General features: G+C 32.2%; 3 protein-coding genes across 4 annotated transcripts; 1 reads left to right on the top strand and 2 right to left on the bottom strand.

The window, feature by feature from the left end:
• Positions 1-295: 295 nt before the first annotated feature.
• Positions 296-4,448, bottom strand: Polr3H (RNA polymerase III subunit H). Its single transcript, XM_088225024.1, has 4 exons — positions 4,226-4,448; positions 3,963-4,146; positions 1,907-2,047; positions 296-943 (listed from the first exon to the last, which is right to left on the bottom strand). Exons 1-4 carry the CDS (start codon positions 4,334-4,336, stop codon positions 720-722), a joined length of 660 nt encoding a protein of 219 aa, XP_088081150.1. The 5' UTR covers positions 4,337-4,448; the 3' UTR covers positions 296-719.
• A 25-nt stretch (positions 4,449-4,473) lies between these two features.
• LOC148282483 (tether containing UBX domain for GLUT4) lies at positions 4,474-15,563 on the top strand. Its single transcript, XM_088225020.1, has 8 exons — positions 4,474-4,796; positions 5,001-5,193; positions 6,347-6,572; positions 7,774-8,152; positions 9,094-9,291; positions 10,190-10,349; positions 11,150-11,342; positions 12,888-15,563. Exons 1-8 carry the CDS (start codon positions 4,710-4,712, stop codon positions 13,060-13,062), a joined length of 1,611 nt encoding a protein of 536 aa, XP_088081146.1. The 5' UTR covers positions 4,474-4,709; the 3' UTR covers positions 13,063-15,563.
• Positions 15,564-15,709: 146 nt separating this feature from the next.
• Positions 15,710-18,313, bottom strand: LOC148282482 (putative ATP-dependent RNA helicase DDX20). 2 transcript variants are annotated; one of them, XM_088225019.1, is made up of 3 exons: positions 17,739-18,313; positions 17,485-17,655; positions 15,710-16,035 (listed from the first exon to the last, which is right to left on the bottom strand). In XM_088225019.1, the coding sequence occupies exons 1-3, from the start codon at positions 17,923-17,925 to the stop codon at positions 16,031-16,033; spliced, it is 363 nt and encodes a 120-aa protein (XP_088081145.1). In that variant the 5' UTR covers positions 17,926-18,313; the 3' UTR covers positions 15,710-16,030. The 2 variants fall into 2 exon arrangements, with proteins under 2 accessions (XP_088081145.1, XP_088081144.1); XM_088225018.1 differs by having other exon boundaries at positions 15,710-17,372; positions 17,739-18,065.
• Between the last annotated feature and the right edge of the window lie 2,077 nt (positions 18,314-20,390).

Raw genomic sequence — 20,390 nt, 5'->3', positions numbered from 1 at the left:
TTTACTGGGCTTACTTCGTTTCTCTTTCATTTCTTTTATAAGTCTGCGATAATTATTAATATTCCAAGATTTAAGGCACCTGAATCAAGACAGGTTTTTTCAGAATGTTGACATGCTGAGCCACAAAAATTACTTATCCCTGGTGTATGTTTTTTCAGAATGTTGACATGCCGAGCCAAAATAGTTACTTATCCCTTGTGTATGATAACAACTTTTGTTTAGTAATATAGATGTTTTTTATAGATAAGACTTCATAGTTGATGATTTTGATATAAATATCAATAAAATGTATTGGTTCAGTTTCATTGTTTTGTTTATTGACAAACAAGCACTTTCACCTAGGTAGGGCATCACCAACATCGCCATCATTCTTTCAGTATGTCCATCTTTTATACTTGGAGAGCTAAGGTTACAGAGCACTCATTTTATATTATCCATCAAACAGAAATCAAAATTAGTTGTTTAAATAAATGTCTCATTAGGGACAAAGAAATTTTTTGAGAATTAAGTGGCGGTAGAAGTTTTAAGAAAACCACGTGTGAAGACAAAGAAGATTGAAACATCAAAAAAATTAGACATTAAAGCATAGACAACAGTATGCGTGATACACACGCAGTAAATTAATGATTATTTCTCCTGTTCCTACAAGTTGGTAAACTTTGTATTTTATATTCCCTTCTCAAATAAACTCTCCGTAATGGTTGATTATTAGGGTTTTATCAGTCTTCTTCAGCATCTTCCTCTCCTTCCTGTCCATCGGGAGCGGAATTTTCCCACCACGTAAGCAGTCCAAGGCCAGGCTCGTTGATCCCTGCCATGAGTCTGTACGGGACTCGGGCGCTTCCTTCTTCCTCGGCTACTTGCGGCCGATCAGATCCTGGGGGACCTGCAGGGGATGTCTCCTGGAAGCTCTCTGAAGTAACCCGGAAGCGAATAGTCTCACCTAAAGATGAAAAATTCAGTAAAAATATTATTGATACAGAAGGCGATATTTTTTTTTTTTTTATTAAAATTTGTCTCATGAATTTTAATTCATCTTTTTAAAGAAAAACAGTCGGAGTTTATGTTAACGATATGTCAAAGTACTTAGTTTCTTATTCAATTTGTTTTATATATGACATTCATTGACTTTTTCTAGTCTATAAATACTAACATTATAGTTAGGTGATCAAATAGGAGTACAGTATTCTAGCTGGGGACGAACAAATGTTTTATAAAGTTTTTCATATGTCTCTGCATGTTTAAATGGTTTCGATACCCGCATGATAAGTCTGACCATATTATATGTTTTTTTCAGGACAGATTCAATATGAATATTAAACATTAGTTTAGTATCAATAATAACACCTAAGTCGCGAATTTGACTATCTGTTATAGAAATAGAGTGGATATAAGCCCGCCTCATAGTGTCATAGTTGGTGCAAAACCTACCAAGCCTGATATTCCGGGTTCGATTCTGTTTGGCGAGGTCAAAATAAAATATATATTAAAAAAATGTTTATTCCTGGACTGGTCTGAATCTGAAAGTGATCCTGGATCTAGAGTGTAAGACTGATCGCCTTACCTTTATGCAATAGATGATCAAGATCCACAGCATTTAGTTTACCGCAGTGCAGTTTAAAACCACCTTGTAAATAAATATTTCACGTCAACCGTGCCACCAATCAAACCTGGGACCTGTACACCGATAGGCGCACTTATCTCCATTCGATTTCCATTGTTAGTATTTTGAATCGAGTGAAATCGTCGAGTTAAAAAAACTCAGTCTTGATACAAAATTTTCAAGAAGGCTATTTTATTACTCAATACTTGAGCAATGCTCAAGATTATAACATACTCGTAAAATGATGACTGCATTTGAAATCTAAGACCCGTACTTATACCAAAACACTTATTTCTTAAATACCTGCATCCATGAAGAGGTCATGCGTATCCCCGTCACCGACAGGATATTTCCACACCCATGCCTGTTCCGTCTCATCAAACTGGGAAGGATGCTGGAGACCACTAACCGGTATTAAAATATCATCAAAAAAGCCCAGGGTAACTATAAACAAAATAGAATTTATTATAATGTGCATTAAAAAAATATATAAGTACACAAATTATAATCTCATATTCCCTTCTCGAAAGCTTTTTTTTCTAAATCCCTGTTGAAATGTCTATCAAATAAATGATTGGTTGATGTATACATATTTTTGAAGTCTTGATCAAAAATGTAAAAACCGCATTAAGTAAATTCGCCAATCAAAATCATTGTCATTAGAGACCAGTAATTATTCTGATTTATCTATTCCATTTTGTTAACATGTATGTTTGAAATTGATATTTTTGCATGTATTAAGAACACAAAAATTAAATGTGATTTTTCTCAAGTATTAGTGATCTGTACCATAATTTAGTTAAGTACTTAATTGGGTCTCCTAGGTTGTTATGGTTTAAAATATATGCACATAATTTAATTCATGCATTTTTTAATAATGCATGATAAAACTATCTATGATGAGGCACAAATGCATAGATGTTGAGATTGCAATATGCAAGACTAAGACAAGCATTATCAACAAAATCAAGGAGTGATGCGTTGGTTTTGATGTGTAGAGCAAATAGACAATAAAAGAAGAGATAAAAATATTTGCAATGTTACTGTTTGTGGATGCCGAAAACGAGAAAAACATGGCATGACCAAATAAAATCCATAAGAAGGTGTTTGAATGTAGAAGAAGCGAGGTCTATATGGAGAGACAGAAGGTGTGAAGTTCTATCCTTTCTGAGAAACGGCGCGATGGTTTATTTGTTTAGTTTGTTTTTTGTATATTCATGTTTTTATTCACAGTTTTCATCAAATCATTTTCTGTGCTCTCTCAGTAAAAATATAATAATAATGTGAGTGTCGTCGGCACGAGAAATCTCAGTAAGGACACATTATTTTTTTATGTTTTACTATATTATTCTTTAAAAAATAAATATTTTCTCACTCCTTATAGTTAAGTTAGTAGTAATTAATATTATACAAATGGTGTAATCATGTTTTAATGTATAGGATCTTCACTGACAAGCCATATAAATTGGCTTAGTGAGTCCAGTATTAATAATAAATTTAAAACACATACATATATATATATATTATATGTAAATAAAAAAAAAAAATACATTATTTTAAAATAAATATTTGCGTTCTTATGATTTGATGACTCTGCCATGTGCGAATGTCAGCTTAAGGAGGAAGATTTAAACCATGATTTTTGGATGCCCCATAAATGATTGTTAACCTGATTTCCTATCCGACCTCTCTGATATTAACATCCCATTCCCTATTCATATTCCAACTCTCCTGTCCCCACCCAATAAACATATATTTAAAATTGTATGTAAATATCTAGAATTAAATGGTTTTAAGTTGTAAGTATGTACAGTTTTTAATATATGAAATACTAACTCACTAACTTAACAAATGTGTAAATATCTAAATAAAAAAAACCAAAACCCCGACACTGGCTAAAACACCCGGTCGGGAAGTGAAAAGGCCATAAAAAAAGAAGAAGTTAAAAATAAATATTTGCGGTCTTATGATTTGCCCAGGTATTTCAATTTTGGGGACCATTTTCAAGGAGTTGTAAATAACTCACTATTAGAAAATTGGACCTTCGATCCGTGTGTCTGCAACACTAGCCACGGGACCACAACCCGGTTTTAATATTTTATTAATTATAAATTTAAACCTCTGAATACTTCCATATTCCCTTCCCAATCTGCCTTATCTAATTAAATTTATATATTCAAATTAATAACTATGGCTCAAAGTTTTACTAAGGTACAAAAATAGAGTTAAGGATGTTTTTAAGATGGATAATTAAGTAACACTCGCTTAGCTCAGTAGACAGAACACTGGGCAAAAGGATTTTTTTTTAAAGGTGAATATGAATAGATATGATTTTATTAAATATATTTACAATATTTACCATGAACTCCTTCTCTGCTACAGCTTCTTATTTTACCAATTAGTACTTCATCTAAAACTGGTCTAAACACAATATATCTGAAATTGACTTCTGTGTGTGATGCGCCGTCTCCGGGAAATATATAAGAATAACCTAGTTTAGTGATATCAAATAATGCAATGCATAATCCTACATTCAAAACCACCTAGAAAATACAACAAACACATAATAAATCTTATTTTTTTAATAGTAAACGAAAACAAAGAGGTTAAATTGGACATTACTTTATTCGCTAGTTTTCTATTTAGTTCACTAGTAATTGCATCAGTCAATTTTAAATGAAACAAATCTGGGGGTATTCGAGTTATATGTTTCATCTCAGCTAAAACAAACATTTCTAAAGGATATGGATAATTTCGTGAAAAATATGTACTTGTCGGCAAAATTTCAATCTGTCAACCGAAAGTCAAAATTAAAAGTTGGCAGTAAACGTCAAAACAATGACTTAAATTTATCTTTATCTGTGGAAAGAGTTAAAAACGTTCATATTGCCATGCGACAAATATTTTTGAAAATACTGAAACACTATATCTGCTAACTTCACTTGTATTATTCGAATCCTTTTCTTTGGCAAACACCTAACAGGTTAGGAAAATTTTGACAGTGTTAAATCTAGAGTTCTGAGTTTTGAGTTAGTTTTCGTTATCAGATTTGTTATTTGAAGTGCTCTAATTTTCTTTTAATATTTATGTCAAATTTACCATAAAAATGGCAAATAACTTATCAGTTGTCGTTTTAACTCCAAATGGCAGAAGGAATACTGTCAAATGCAATCCTAACACAACAGTTCTTCAGGTTAGTCGAATGTTTTTATTACTAAATATGTCGAGTCATTATAATTCATGATTCAATTATTCGCCTTTCGCTACCTTTGCACTGTATGTTAATAATATGGTTAATGTTTTATGTGATTCTGCATTTATATCGATGCTTTTGCCGGTTGTTCGCGATATTGCAATATGTTTCCTTTTTGTTGACATCTGGATTTTTTTCCTTTAGATTTTGGAGCAAACTTGTACAAAACACAATTTTAGGGCCGAGGAATATGATTTAACCCATCATAATCATGTTTTGGATGTTTCAACTACGTTGCGGTTTTCTGGACTACCGAATAATGCTTATCTTGAAATGGCGGAAACTAAAAAAGCCAGGAAAGAATCTGAAGTAGTTATTGGACTGCAACTAGAAACAGGTAAGACATTGTCTAAAATCCTTGATGTTTGTACTTATGCATGCTTATGCAGGTCTACCAATGAATAAAAAAAAATACCTACAATACTTACGTATTTAACACTGCAGTGTCGCTAAGACTCCCCTCAAACTACAGACTTGTGATCGGCCAACAGTTTCTCAATTAGCATGAAGACATACGTGAGTCCGCACATCCAACGATTTTAAATCGGTTGGTTAAAAAGTTGGATAAGCTGCCAGATTCCCTTTTAATTGAAAAGTCTGCCAAAATCAAACTCAAATCAAACTCACGTGCTCAAACACGGTTGGTAAACGTGCTCATCACTATACCACGAGGCAGAAGTCACCGTCTTTGTTAAAATAATTGTATTTCTTCGAAGTCTGCCTATTTGAAATATTCTAAAGTTCAGTTAAAAAGACAATTAAATTGATTTTTTAAATTCATATTATCATTTTTTATAATTATTCAGAGTAGTGTAGTTTCATATAGGCTTTGTAAAGATTCCTCTTTATATTGTAGCAGTGGCCTGTTATATAACGAAAAGTGTTCACTCTCTCTAGAGATTTATTCTTAGAAGTTAAAATCAAGAGGGCTCTGATACTGCAGGGATCTGCAGATGTAGACTGCTGAACACGACTATTATTTAATACATTAAAATAAAATTACTTTGTTTTTATGTATCACTTATATTTTTATAATTTGACAACCAACTAGTTTCGGCAATACTATACCTTGTAATTAACAACTTATACTTTGTAATAACACTGAAGAAGGTATAGTATTGCCGAAACTAGTTGGTTGTCAAATTATAAAAAGATAAGTCGTACATAAAAACAAAGTGATTTTATTTTAACATATTAAATAATAAAGTTCCACAAAGTAAGTGCTTCAAACATAAAAAATAATGCAACTATTATTTTCCAAAGCTTGGTAAGCGAGAGAGCGAAATACCTATTTTGATTACTTGTTGTGGCTAGCTCCACATGTAAACAAAATAATACACATCTGGAAACTACCCACAGAGATAACACCAAATTCAAACAGGCGCAACAAATAGCTGTTCCAGAGAATCTCATTGACTTAGAACACACATACTCCCTCTCTGGTGGGTAAGAATTTTTTTTTTAAGTAATATTTATTTTTCCTTTTGCAGGGGAACGTGTTATGGGAAATTTCAGTCCATCTACGAGCCTCTTGACCATACTAACATCTCTAGCGACTGAACAGAGTGCCCTTGAACTTAATCCCGTAATAATATACATGAGGAGAGAAGTTTATGGGGAAGATCTACTGAAGGAGACAACCCTTAAAAGTTTGGGGTTGACAAGTGGACGAGCCGTATTGAGACTCATTCACCGAACACCGGAACAGCTGAAAGTGTATGTTTTTTAAATCATATCAAATTAAATTTGGAAATGTGTGGGCTGATTCATTTTTAATAATGTTTCCTCTTTACTGTTTCTTTACACATACTTTCTTATTTTATTCTTCTTAATTCACTTTCCACACCTAATAGTGCATAGGGCACTGCATTGGTACACCAATCGCAGCGTATCTTTAATCAGCGTACAAGGGCAGGCATTTAAGAAGCAAGTGGTGTTGTCTCTCCTGACTCGTGATGTCACACTTGCCATTTTCGCCTAGATTATGCCATATTTATACCTTTTGTTAATTATACATTTTGTAAATTTAATTAGATTTTAAGACTGTTTAGATTGAGTATTACTCATTAATGCCAATCTACTAGGGCTAACTTAAGCCTGTTGATTAACTTTTAAAAAATAAAATAGTATCTTGATCATTTTTGTTACCTGAAGGAAAGATGATCAGTCTTACGTTTCAGGTGCCAGTCCAGAGTCTATGAAATATTCTAGTATTAAAACACCGTTTTAAATAAATATTTCCACATCAACCATATCCGGAATCGAACCCGAGACCTCTTGCTTAGCAGGCAAATGCGCTGACCACTACGCCGCAAGGCCGATATTTTATTATTTTCTAACATATAATATACGTCGAACAGTCACTAAAAAATTGGATTTAAGATATATTAAGAAGTTTAAAGTATGCTTTTAAATTTCTAATATTTTTAGTCATTATGTAGGTACTCAATTGGTCATTATTTTGTATATTTTTAAAGTTTTGTTTTATTTTCAAATGCCTTTATCTTATGAAGTGTAAATTAATCTATTAGTTATTATTTTCAAAATGGAATTCATACCTTATTTTCACTTGTTTGCTTAAGATGCTTGATTCGTGTGAATAAAGTTTATGTTAGTAAATTTATGCAATCATCTATGAGTATTTAATTTTAAGGAGTACAAAGTTTTTTTTAATTTTTTAATGCCTTTTTAAAACACTTGTTTCTGATAGGTAGGTACTTTCAAAATTATATATATATATGTATATATAAATCATCTGCATTTACGGCAATACTAATGTTGAAGAGTTTTCCATTTCCAAAATAAAGTGATTCTGTTGATTACAATCAACCTAGTGTCATAATAGTTTTAAACTTGTTTGTAATATTGTAATGTTTATTATGCTGGATTGTTTATAAAATATATTTATTTGTTATAGGCAGGCGAATGTATCTGCTCCTTTGATTTCTAAACCAAAGAATGTTACGGATATATCTTTCAACACATCATCTGTTTTGTCATCAACTAAAATCAGTGAAACTGAGGAGACTGTAAATATTGACAAACAAAAGGCTGATGTTTTAGAAACTGATACGAATTCCATTTCGCAAAATGAAAACAGTGTTCTTAATGAAACCATCACCACCACTTCTAATTCTTTACTAAGCAGTAATGATGTTGAGAATATGGATACTGCTGAATCTAGTAATCAGTCAAAAGAAGATATTACAAAAATGGATACTGGTTCTTCTGTGCCTTCAAATCATACTGTAGAAAATCAGCGAGATGATTCACATCTTGATGAAGAAATCATTGTGGTGAGTTATGAATAAGTGTATTTTGTTAACTTTTTAAATCGTGCAATCTACGTAATTTTGAATCCAATCGAACGATTACAAAATAATCAGTCTTATGCTTCAGGTGCCTGTCCAGGGGCTATGAAATATTGTATTGTAAAAGCATATTTTTATATCATCATCACCTTTCCCTTTCCACACCTAATGGTGCATAGAACACTGCATTGGTAAACCAATCGCAGCGTATCTTGATCATTTTTGTTACATGAGAATTAGATGATCAGTCTTACGCTTCAGGGACCATGAAATATTCTAGTATAAAAACACATTTTCTAAATAAATATTTCATGTCCACCATCTCGGTAATCAAACCCGAGACCTCTTGCATGATAGGCAAATGCGCTGACCACTACACCACGAGGCTGTCAATTTTTTTTTATTGTATTATGTATAATAATAAATTTGGCTGATTTATATAGTGCCATTTTTGTGAAAAATCACCTCAATGACGCTAAAATTGAATACGTAAACTTACATTCTAACTAAGCTAAAGTGGCATATTATATTTTCTGAGTTAAAATTGAGATTTTAGTTGGGATTTGAACTGACTGGGACTGTCGATGATTCATGAGTTTGAAGGCAATTGGTTCCAGGCAAAGGAGCCGGCAACGGCAAAAGCATGATCTCCAAATCTAGTGTTTGGGGAGCGCTGGATTTTGACAAGTTTTCCTCTGCCTGAATCAAATGCTGATCTAAGAGTAGATCTTCTTTGACATGTATTTTCCCGAATACAAAGGTCCGATAGGTATCTTGGAGCCATTTCATGAAAGGATTAGAATACTGTCCAGCAAAGCTTGTATATATTCTCTCTGGGCTTTTTAACCGGTGCAAATTTTGACAATGTGAGATGTGAGAATATGGTTTTGGTCTTCTTTATGTCTTAACTAAATGTTTGTTCTCAGCTCGGTGAAAGGAATGCTCTCGTGTTCTCCCAAAACATGGCTTCACGATTACCTTGCGAAGATATGCCGGATGACTTCTACGATCTCACAGTTAACGAGGTTCGAAAACTGTTTACAGATTTGGGGAAAAGGAGAGAAGAAATTGAAAATGTGCCACTACAGACAGAGGCATTAAAAAATCTAGCTGTTAATAGAAGGGTAAGATAACTTGTGTATAACCATTATTGATTTTTCATCTATTTGATAAGAATTGTGAATCATCACCTCCTTGCCAGAAAGAACAAGAAGTATTAAGTTTTTATTATATTTCGTTTTATATATGTACATATTTTGATTCCATGTATTTTCCTAAAAGAAAAAAAATAAGCTTTGACGTCAATAATAAAAAAATAGTTAAATGTAACTAAAAAAAAACATAATTGAAAAAAACAACACATTATGTGATATTTTCCAAACTATTTTTAGAAAAAGAACACATTTGTCTTTGGGACAAATATACATTTTTGTTTATTTAAGAAAACAAAACTTTATATTTTATATGTATGTTGTCCGGCTTCCTAATGCTGATTTTTCCGAGTACCAAATTTAATTTAGGTTTCAGTATTTATTAATGCTTCATTAAGTTATTTCAAAATATATTAAGAACTTTCATATAAACTTGTAATAAAATAACATTTAATATAAAAATTTATTGAGAGCATATTTTTTTCCAATTTATTTTTAATATTTTAACGCATTCCATGTTTTTTATTATGTGAATCAACAAAATAAAATGGATATAGATAAACGAGCAAATGTGTATCCATATAGATTATTCAATACTATTTTTCAACAAGAGGAAGTAAAAGGAAAGGAAGAGAAGAGTTTTAAACTGAAAACACATCAAATAAAGTGCATTTTTCAAAATTATTTACCCTTCTTCAAATATTTAGTTTGCGAAAAATTTTAAATAAATAAATTCTGATTTTTCATCTGCTTTTACAAATTTTAAATATTTGTCAAAAAAATGAGAATTCGATTTTTACCCAAGCCCACAGAAAAACTTGAAAATGTCGGCTAATGCTTTACAGTCATACTAAAATTGCATTTTTTTCAGGTTATAACTCAACTCCACGACTATAGAAAAGTGATATTAAGAATTCTATTCCCGGATAGAATTGTGTTACAGGGTACATTCGGACCAATAGACACTATTCTTACTGTTATGAATTTTGTCAAGGATTACTTACAGAACCCCAATGAGACTTTTGATTTATGTAAGAAAGAATCTTCTAACTTATTCAAACATAAAACTCACAGCGCCCTTGAGATGATTTTCACAAAAATGGCGCTTCATAAATTATCAACAGACAGAACAACAGACATTTTAATCCGCTATTTTTTAAACTATGTATTTATTTTTATAGATTGAAATTTAATACATCTTTATTTCAATTATTTAAAAGCTAAACAGATTGCCTCAGAGATCTATTAAAAACCAATGAAATAATAAAAAAACATATGAATCTTCTCTTTTGATCAATTAAGCTTACAGTGCATGTCGAAAGATTTTTTTATTTTAGAATTTTTTCTTAGTCTTTTAAACTGACATTGATGTGTAAATATATATATATTTTTATTCAATAATATAGTATAAATGTGTGTACAAATAACTACATATATACTTCCCATGTGTGTTTTTGGCAATGTCCATTTTTAGGATAAATAAAAAGATCTGTTTATTCACAGAAATCGACACTAGGCATTAACAAAGTATAAAATGTCATTGTGTTTATTTAAAATGTAAATGTGTAAGTGCTTCATAAAAACTGCATACATTCAACATTCCTGTTTATTTTTAAAATTAATTTAACTATGATTATCTTATGCATTTAACATTATGTTTTAAATAGAAATTTAGACATTTAAAAAAAATATTTTTAATTAAAAAGGAACTATTATATTTAATTCAGTACCTATTAGAATATATTTGTTTGGGTCTGTTATAATATATAAAATGTTAGTTATTTTGTACGATTTATTTGAAAATTCTATATGGTACTCCTTTTTTTTTTAGATGTGACTCCACCAAAAACAATTTTAAAACCCAACGTGACCTTAGTAGACAGGAACCTAGTACCATCAGCCCTAATATATTTTGGGCCCCACGTAGCTGAATCAGAATTATCCAGTACGCAATATCTTAAAGATGAAATTCTTTCCAAATTAACGTCCCCCGAGGCCGCATCATTTTCTGCATCAAAGTCGAGGTGAGAAGCCATTCTAACTTCTGTGAACTGAGATTTATTCGAAATTCATGTTAAAAATTATATTTTACCGGATGTATTACATGTTGTGTGGCGAACCTTGTGACATAATAGCCAGAATGCCTACAACACACTGGTAGTTCTGAATTTTTTTCCGGATTGCAATAATTATCCGTAATTATTTTCAAGTCGGGATGTTGTGTGCTGTAATTCACCCCTTTTTTTTTTTTTTACATATAAATCAACTAATGCACAGCACAGTTTCAGGTACTCATTTAACTTAATTAATGCATAACACAGTTTTGGGTATACATATTATAACTCGTGGCATGATCAGAAAAACCAAAATCTGAAGTCTATCACGTCATGAGCAATCACGACCAATGGGCATGTATGAAAAGATGTATGTAAATGTAAAAGAAGCTAGGAATGTATGTTAGGATAGACGAGTGTGGTGGTTCATCATCTCTGCCTACCCCTACGAAGAAATGGCGTGATTGTTGTAGTAGTACTAATTTTACTGTTAAAATACATCAAAATAAGGTGTTAACAAGTGCTTGAAACAGTGAAATATTTCAATTAACAAAGAAGAGTTTTTCTATCTACAAATTGAGTTACTCTGGGTTATTGTGCCGTGTGTCACTGCCGACATTTCGAATTGTACTCTTTACCGACGTTTCGAATCGCATTGCGATGATAAATGCTGAAATGTGATCCAAAACGTAGGAAATAATCCTATCAACACATGGCACAAAAACCCAGAGAAACTGAATTGTTGTCTGAACGGCCGTGAAATTCTTACTCATATGTCGGGTTGGTTGGTCGGTGGTTGCTTTACTATATTTTCAAAATCTTTTTTTTTGTGTGCAACCTTACATGTTAGTAGTTCAAAATGATCATTATTTTTCGTTTACGTGTGGCCATATTGGTTTTACTGCGTGCAAAGTTTTCGCAGTTTTAAGTGTTTGTGAAAACTTGAATATCTCAGGCCCTATTTTTTCCATCAACACGACTGCCAGAAACAGTTTGTTCAGAAAAAAAGAATCTATAAAATTGTACGTTTTCAACATAATGTAATTCTAAATGGTGAAATTTCAGCCTAAATTCTTAGCTATCGTTTGTAAAAAGTCACATTTTCACGGGAAAGATTTTAGAGGAAGGGAATGATTTTACAACTTAAAACTTCTTTCACCAACAGTTTGGAACTAGTTGTGTTCACAGACAAAATTTCAAGTCTGAGACTTACCCCTTTTAAAATGAAAAATTCTCAATATTTAGAAATTTTCTAAATTTGCAATTTTCGGGACTGAATATCTTTGGTATCCCCAAACAGTACTGTATAATGGACCAAAATTTTGGAATTTGATATTTGACAACGAGCAGAGATATGGCAAGCGCAAAATAATCCATATTAAATAAATATGTCTTCTTGGTCATACCGGTCATTGTGTTTTCGGATGTGGCGGGGTTTAACAGACATACTGTATACAATGTGTATTTTATTGATACACTTTACTGTGGTATCTGAAACCTAACTGAAACTTTCAGAGGAATCTCAGCAAGTGTGAGGGAAAGCCACCATCCTGATCTGAAAATATCCCCATTAGTAAGTGCAGATGTTGGAAACAAAAAACCATCTAGATCACAACCCTTCAGTGTCCCTGGACCATCTGGAATAAAGGATGGGAAGCTTCCTAAATGGTTTAAACCATCACTGAAATAATTGTTTGTGTCTAAACAAAATGAAATGTTTACAAATACATATGATTTTATTATTTATTGCGAATGTTCAAATATTTCATTTAATAAGTTTGTCAAACTTAGAAGCTGTTGTTATATCTTATGTCTAGAGATTTAAAGCGGTGAAATTACCCTGGTAATTTATGGTAAAATACGGTTGTTTTGGATAAAAAACGAATATGATTTTTTCAGGATATTATTCATACCTTTGTTTTAGTCACAAGACAGTGAAAAACAGGTTTAAATTTTTTATTATTTTATTTATTAAATAAATCCATCAAATAGTTGCCAAGATTTATTTGTAAGTATACGAAGCCAGTCATTGTATATTTTTTTATAAAAAAGGCTATGATGTTTTGAAACTTAACAACATCGATGGATGTAGGGCTCTTAGTAAGGCCTTAAATTTGTAACCACTGACCACGTCCACTGTTCATGCCGCCATTTTGAAAAAATGGCACTTAAAAACAGTTTTTATATTATAATTCTATTCCTGTAAATTTTAAAAATTAAATAAAGAAGAGTCTGATAAAATCAAATTTACTATAAAATTTTTACTGATATTTTTTATAATACTTTTCAATATACATGATTGAACTTTAAAGAGATTTTATCCAAATAGCTGAAAAGCTGCACTGAGTAATATCCGATGAAACACAGAATTCAACGCGTCCAGCCGGACATCGCCGGCCCACAGCCCCTTCCTCGTCACCAACTACCTGGCCAAAGCAGGGGTTTTTGAGAAACTTCATTGTACAATGCTCTAATTTTTATTATGTGTAAGAAAATATTTTTTATATCTGATTTTCCTTAGCACTGAACTTCCTCATTAGGTGTAATCAAAGATTAATTGTAATCATGAGAATATCCTTGATTCAATAAGTAGTTAAACAATTTTTTTATGAATGTTCAATAATGTATTTTATGAATGTTTAGAGTAAATCTGCGATTCATACACATAGGGAAATTGATTTATTTATTCATTTTTCACCTCACTGGGGTTACCCGTGCCAAGGACACTTATCAATATACATACTTCTTTTCTTTTTTTATATGTGAGAATATAATATAATAGATTTTACAAAAACAAAATCAAAATCTAGAATTAAATAGTAGATTTTGATTTTTCTCAAAAACATTTCATAACATTTTTATCTTGACTCAGTAAAAATTACCGGTGTTGTTAGATGAAAATTTCCTAGCATAGGCCGACTCTTTCTTGTTAGTTGACCTGTATTTCACCTGACCTTTTGGTAATTTTACATTTGTAAATATACTTTGTGTAACTCAATATGTATTGACAGATTACTAACGTCGCATCATGGTTTTAATTTTTCCTTTTTTAAAAAATCAAGCCCCATGACCATTGTATTTCCTACACTTTCATGCAAAATATGTCTTTGTGTTAAATACAAATAATTTTTAACAAATATTTTTGTTAAAAAAAAAACAATGAGAATCTGGTCACATATTATCATTTATGTTCCGACCCCTGAGGGATTATTATGAATTTTGTTTTCACTTTTCTTATTTCTATTTGATCCATACTCTATATTGCATGATTTTACAATATGATTTGCATTTCAATAACACATTTAGAAAATATGTACTAATTATTTGTACTTTCCATTAAATATTTTTTATCCTTTTTGATAATAATATAACCACCAAGTTAGTGGGTCAAATATATATTTTTATTTATATGGATAACCCAACAGCTACATACAAATAAGCCAATTACAGGTTTTCACACGTAGCACCACAGTAAGTTAAAATATATTATCAAACATAAAATTAGTCAATCCAAAAGAAAAAATTGATAAAAACACAAAAAATGTATTTGGAAAGCAAACGCCGCACGTCATTATGATTGTTCTTAAATAAATCTATGTGTAATGATTTTGTTATTCAGTATAATTTTTTAAAGTTTGCCATAAATATGAATTTTGCCTATAATTAGATGAGACAAACTTTAACAGTATAAAAATACCATGAATATTTTTTAATGCATATAATATACATCTGTAGATTTATATAAAAGCTCCTTATTCATATTTTGCAAAATTAAATATTTGAGTTGTGTATTGACTTGGTATCTTTACAAGAGAAAATATCTTGGCGACCGTGGGTCTTTCTTTTGGTTTTGCTCATATTAAAAAATATATTATTTTTTTATCTTCCGTGTTTGAAAGTAAGAATTTGGTATGATAGACGTCATTAAAATTAATTTGGTAAAACAAGGAATGGAACCCAGAATGCCATTGTAAAAAACCATTGACTTGACCGCTACGCATTACCACGGAGCAATCAATCAGCAATATGTAAATTTTAGGACTTTGAGTTTGGCATGGCAGAAAAATTTAATATACGCATACAGTTAAACGCAAGAGCCTAACTTTTTGTTGGCAAGTCCAACCTAAATTGTTCATATTTTTGTTTATGTATGTTTTCTTTTGTTGAAATAAAGGTTTTTTTAATAAAAAGAAACAGTCTACATTTTTTATCTACCTCTCACATTATCCGCTACTTACCTGTGTCTTAAGTATACAAAAAAATTAGAGATGTGTGTTATGCAAAATCAATATTATATTATGTATTGTTTAACTAGGAACAAAAAATTAAACACAAAGTTCACTTATTCACATATATTTTTTTAAGTAAAATAATGCTAGATTTTGTTTAGTTCATAAAGGGTATGCATATATACACACTGCTGGATGAATTGTGTTGTGAATGCCAACTGAGATTTCCATTGCAAATAATCATCAACACTTACACAAGGCATGTATGGTATATCAAGTTGAACATTTTCATGACTTGTTGAATCCTCTTTACCAATATTACCATCAAAGGGCATAGACGCACTTTTATTATTTTGCTTTATATAATTTATAGAAGTGAATTCAGAAACATCCATTGCTTGACTTGAATGATCAGATTCTGAAGTATCATCACCCTGATAAGGAATAAAAGTATTCGTAAAGTTTCCACTGTCTTTGCGGCAATCAATGTGATCTAAGATGAGATCATCATTTTTAAATATTGAGCTTTTATCACATTTGGTAGAGTCTGTACATTTTGTCTGTAATGGTAATTTTTCAGTGAAATTAACATTTTTTACATTAGTATGAATGTATTTCAAAACGTTGGTCACTGGTTGAGATTTACTATAGCATATAGATGATATTTCCATATCATTTATTCCATCAGAAGAATTATTAAAATTATCGAATGATTCTAGTAGCGAATCGAAAGTAGAAAGACATTCATTCTTTGATTGGAAAATGTTTAATGAATCTATTAAGTTATCAAATGATTCTATTTTTGTATTATTATTTTCAACGCTAAGCAACAGTTCTTTAAGATTATTACTATTATTGTTATCCTCACTTCCTCGGAGAGTAGTCACTTTTAGGTTTGTTTCGACGGCTACTGGAATATGACTAGAAAGAACTCTCAAAGGTTTGATCTTTAGACCATCGCCGAATTTCTCAAATAATGTCAAAAACTTCGATTCATCTCCAGCAGGCACAATGGTAATAGCAGTTCCTTTGGATCCGTATCTTCCAGCTCTACCGATACGATGTAGATACGTAGAAAGGTCGTATGGAATATCTAGATTGATGATGAGGTCAACATTAGCGGCGTCTATACCGCGTGCAGCCAAATCCGTAGCTACTAAAACTCGACATGCAAATTCTTGCAACTTTTGTAAGCTGGCTAGTCTCTCTTGCTGAGTTTGTGAACTGGCTAAATACTCGGATGGCCAACCACTCTTGCATAGTTCGGAGAAAGTACTGCGGGTTCTGGATTGGTAATTACAGAAAACCAAACATTGTTTAAATGGAACTTCAGAGAGTATCCTCTTCAGCTCCTCCAAGTTGATTGCACTCTGTCGGACAGTGTTAAGGTGAGAAGAAACTACGCTCTTGAACTGATTTACTCCTATAAGTATAGAGCTGGAATAAGGACAAATGTGTGAGGGAGATCTCATATACAGCGATAAAAAGTCCCGAAGTTCTTGCGTGTAAGTGGCACTGGCTACTATGACTTGTTTTCTCTCGGGCAAGAGAGAAAATATGTAATTGATGTCGTATTGAAAACACTCCTCCATCAACTTGTCGGCTTCATCGAGTACAAAGAGCCTGACTGTATCGAGAGAAATCACTTTACACTTAATGAGATGTTTCATGCGGCCAGGACTACCGATGAGTATTTGATACTTTTTATTTTGTAAGCGTTTAATATCCGTGTCTAAATTTGTCCCTCCGATTACCACTTCAACTTCCAGTCCTATAAAGCATTTTAAAAACGGTAAAATATAGTAATAATATGTTACATCCGAACATAAAAATATCTACGTTATTTTAACAAGACACTTATTATTATTATAAGATTTACAAACCTTTATAAGCAACTCCAATGGACTTGATGACATGTCCAATTTGAGTGGCAATCTCTCTCGTGGGGGCAATAATAACAACCTGGCAATCAACAGACATGACTAACATTTCAAGGGCTATTACACCAAACACGGCTGTTTTTCCGGTTCCAGACTTCGCTTCAACGATCAGATCTATAATGAAAAATGCTTGTAATTTTTTTTTTAAATCAAAGAGAGAACATGGTTTTACGCTTCTTAGACTACGACATACTAACCAAAGCCACATTTTCCTAGCGGAAGAGCCTTAAGTTGTATGGGTGAAGGTTTTCTAAAACCACAAGCTTTAAGTCCTAAAAGGGTATCCTCTGAGAGTAATAATTCATCGAAAGTAATATCATCATTTGTTAATATATCCTCTGTTCTTTCAGTTCCTTCGAGGCTATGTGCGAAATGAGTACCCATCTTGTTTGAAGTCAAAGAACAACTTCGACGCGATATATACACGATTATGCTTTTGAGCACAGGTGCTACGCTCAATTCTAGAGAAAAAATAAATCGTATCCAGATCAATAGCTTTAAATCACAAAATATACTGTGTTATAAATTATACTACGGCTCAAAATTCAAACGACGCGCTTTCAAATCCAAGACCGTGTTGCTGTTTTGGGCTGTTGTGAACCACAGATTACATATACTAGTTGAAATTGTGAACACACACGACATGCCGCAAGCACTTGTACTATATAATCTGTGCCGAAAGCAACATGTCAACAAGTGTATATCTGTAGTCCGTGCAAGTGTCACACAGAGATTACACACATGCACCAAACAGAATGTGTCACACTGAAGTGACAGTTGGTGACAGTCACAGAATGTGACAGTTGTAAGCAGAGATTTTACCACACCACAAACAGCAAAAGTTGACAGTGATGCAAGTAGCCAACCTGTTGAAGTGAAATCTGTAACCAGAGACAACAAAATACTATAAATCTATGTAATATCCAAAATAGGTTCACACGAGGACAGGATGATACTCTGCTATTTTACGGGTGATGAAAAATTACCATCAGCTTTAAAACTTCGAATATTTTAAACGGAGGAATTGTATATCGACACATTAAAAGTTCAATCGTGACAGCTACCTGTGACGCACAAGGGTCACGGGTCAATTTTCTTAAGAAATTCGCTCACAAACTCTGCATACCTAATCGCAGCTTAATGTGTAACGGTAAATAAATAATAAAAGAAGTTAACTCGGTACTCGGCCAACGGAGCTAATCTCGCTACCTGAAAGCTGACCGCTGACCCTAACCATCCGTGTTGACAAAAGCGAAGGGATAATCTCGTCAATCTCGATAATAGAAACCGACGTACGTCACAAGTCCAAGGGCCGGTGATAAATTATATTTAGTACCATTAGCACATCTAACGATGACTGTTGTAAATAATTATCATTTTTTGTGGGAGATAGGTGGGACTTCTAGATAAATTTAGAAAAAGCAGATAGAGCTTCGCCGGCCATCTCACAGAGAGCGCTAATTTAAAAAAATGTTAAAGTATAAATAAATTTTCCAAATTAGTTAATTATCTTTCTTTTAATTATGTTTTAATTGACTTTACTACGACATTCATCTTCATAAATATATAATAATTGTCCATGCTCATAATTTACTTCATCCGTCCATATACACCCTTTGTATCATAAATTATAATATATAGTAAGTTGACCTGACCTTATTTTTCCCAATTCATTATTTGTAATTATAAAAACTCTTAATTAAGTATTTAGGTTAGTCATTATCATGGTTAACATTCCCAATGTCTAAATATTATCAATAAAAATGTATGTAAAGATATTCTAATGTAAATAAAACCTGTTGTCCTTGTTTGAATAGTAGTATTGTAATTCTTGTAAGTTCGGTATAATAAATATAATAAAAATAGTTTTCAAAAATAAAAGAAAAAGTAAGGAGAAGATAATGCGAAGAATAATTAATATTATCTGGGTATTTCATCCCTAAATTCAATTATGTAAATTCGATATTTTAATCTGGCAAAGGAAAAGGGTAGCCTGGAGCTTACGACCAAAAGGGAGAGAGATACAATCCTCCACCACAAGGCACCCATCAAAATAGTATATAAGCTGTATAAGGGAGTTATTTGCTCTCTTGCATCCCTTGCAATTACGCTGTCCCCACTGAGACGTGGAAGCTATCTCACTGAGACGTGGGAACTCTGGACCTTGTCACTCACAGAGACGGGGAGGGTATTTTCCTCCCCCTGAGGAACTTGCTGCCAGATATCTACAACTGACGCAGCCTTCAAGCACCCGATTCCACCAGCCAGCCTGCCACCTCCAGGGTCAACATCACCCAGGAACCAACACCACATCACCAAGGGATCAAGATCAAACGACTCCATCATCAGCATCCATAACACCCACTTAAGTAACAGAATTATTTCCTCCCTTTCTTTAGTAGAGTCATAGTTTAAATTAAAATTAAGTTAGCATTATTTTTATTTTAATACACTTTATTTGTTGTTTCTTGTCTTATAACCTGCTATGTTGTATGCTTCCAACGAGGATTGTCTATGACTAACAGTGGTGGCGGTCGTTTTTGTTTGTCTTAGATAATAATTATTGTGTTTTTTCCTTAAAAAGTCGAAATAATTCACTAATTTGGTTAAAAAAAGAGTGGTGTACATAAAATTTTTATCTATTATTAAGTGTTTTCAGTAGTTTGTGTTTGTTTTCGTTCCCTGTCCCGAAACCTAATAACCAGGTAACAATTATTTTTTCCATACACGTGTAGCCAAATTTTTTTTTGGTTTTTACAACTTATTTTGTATTTTTCTTTCTTTTTATTTTTTGTTATAAATGAACGATAAAGAGAAACCTCCGGATCCACCGGATGGATCTCAATTAG

Source organism: Micrasema longulum, unplaced genomic scaffold, assembly GCF_059751315.1.
Source record: "Micrasema longulum isolate JH-2025_06_02 unplaced genomic scaffold, ASM5975131v1 h1tg000323l, whole genome shotgun sequence".
NCBI classification, from domain to species: domain Eukaryota; kingdom Metazoa; phylum Arthropoda; class Insecta; order Trichoptera; family Brachycentridae; genus Micrasema; species Micrasema longulum.
The sequence above is the reverse complement of the archived record's forward strand: the minus strand, read 5'-3'. Positions and strand labels throughout refer to the sequence as shown.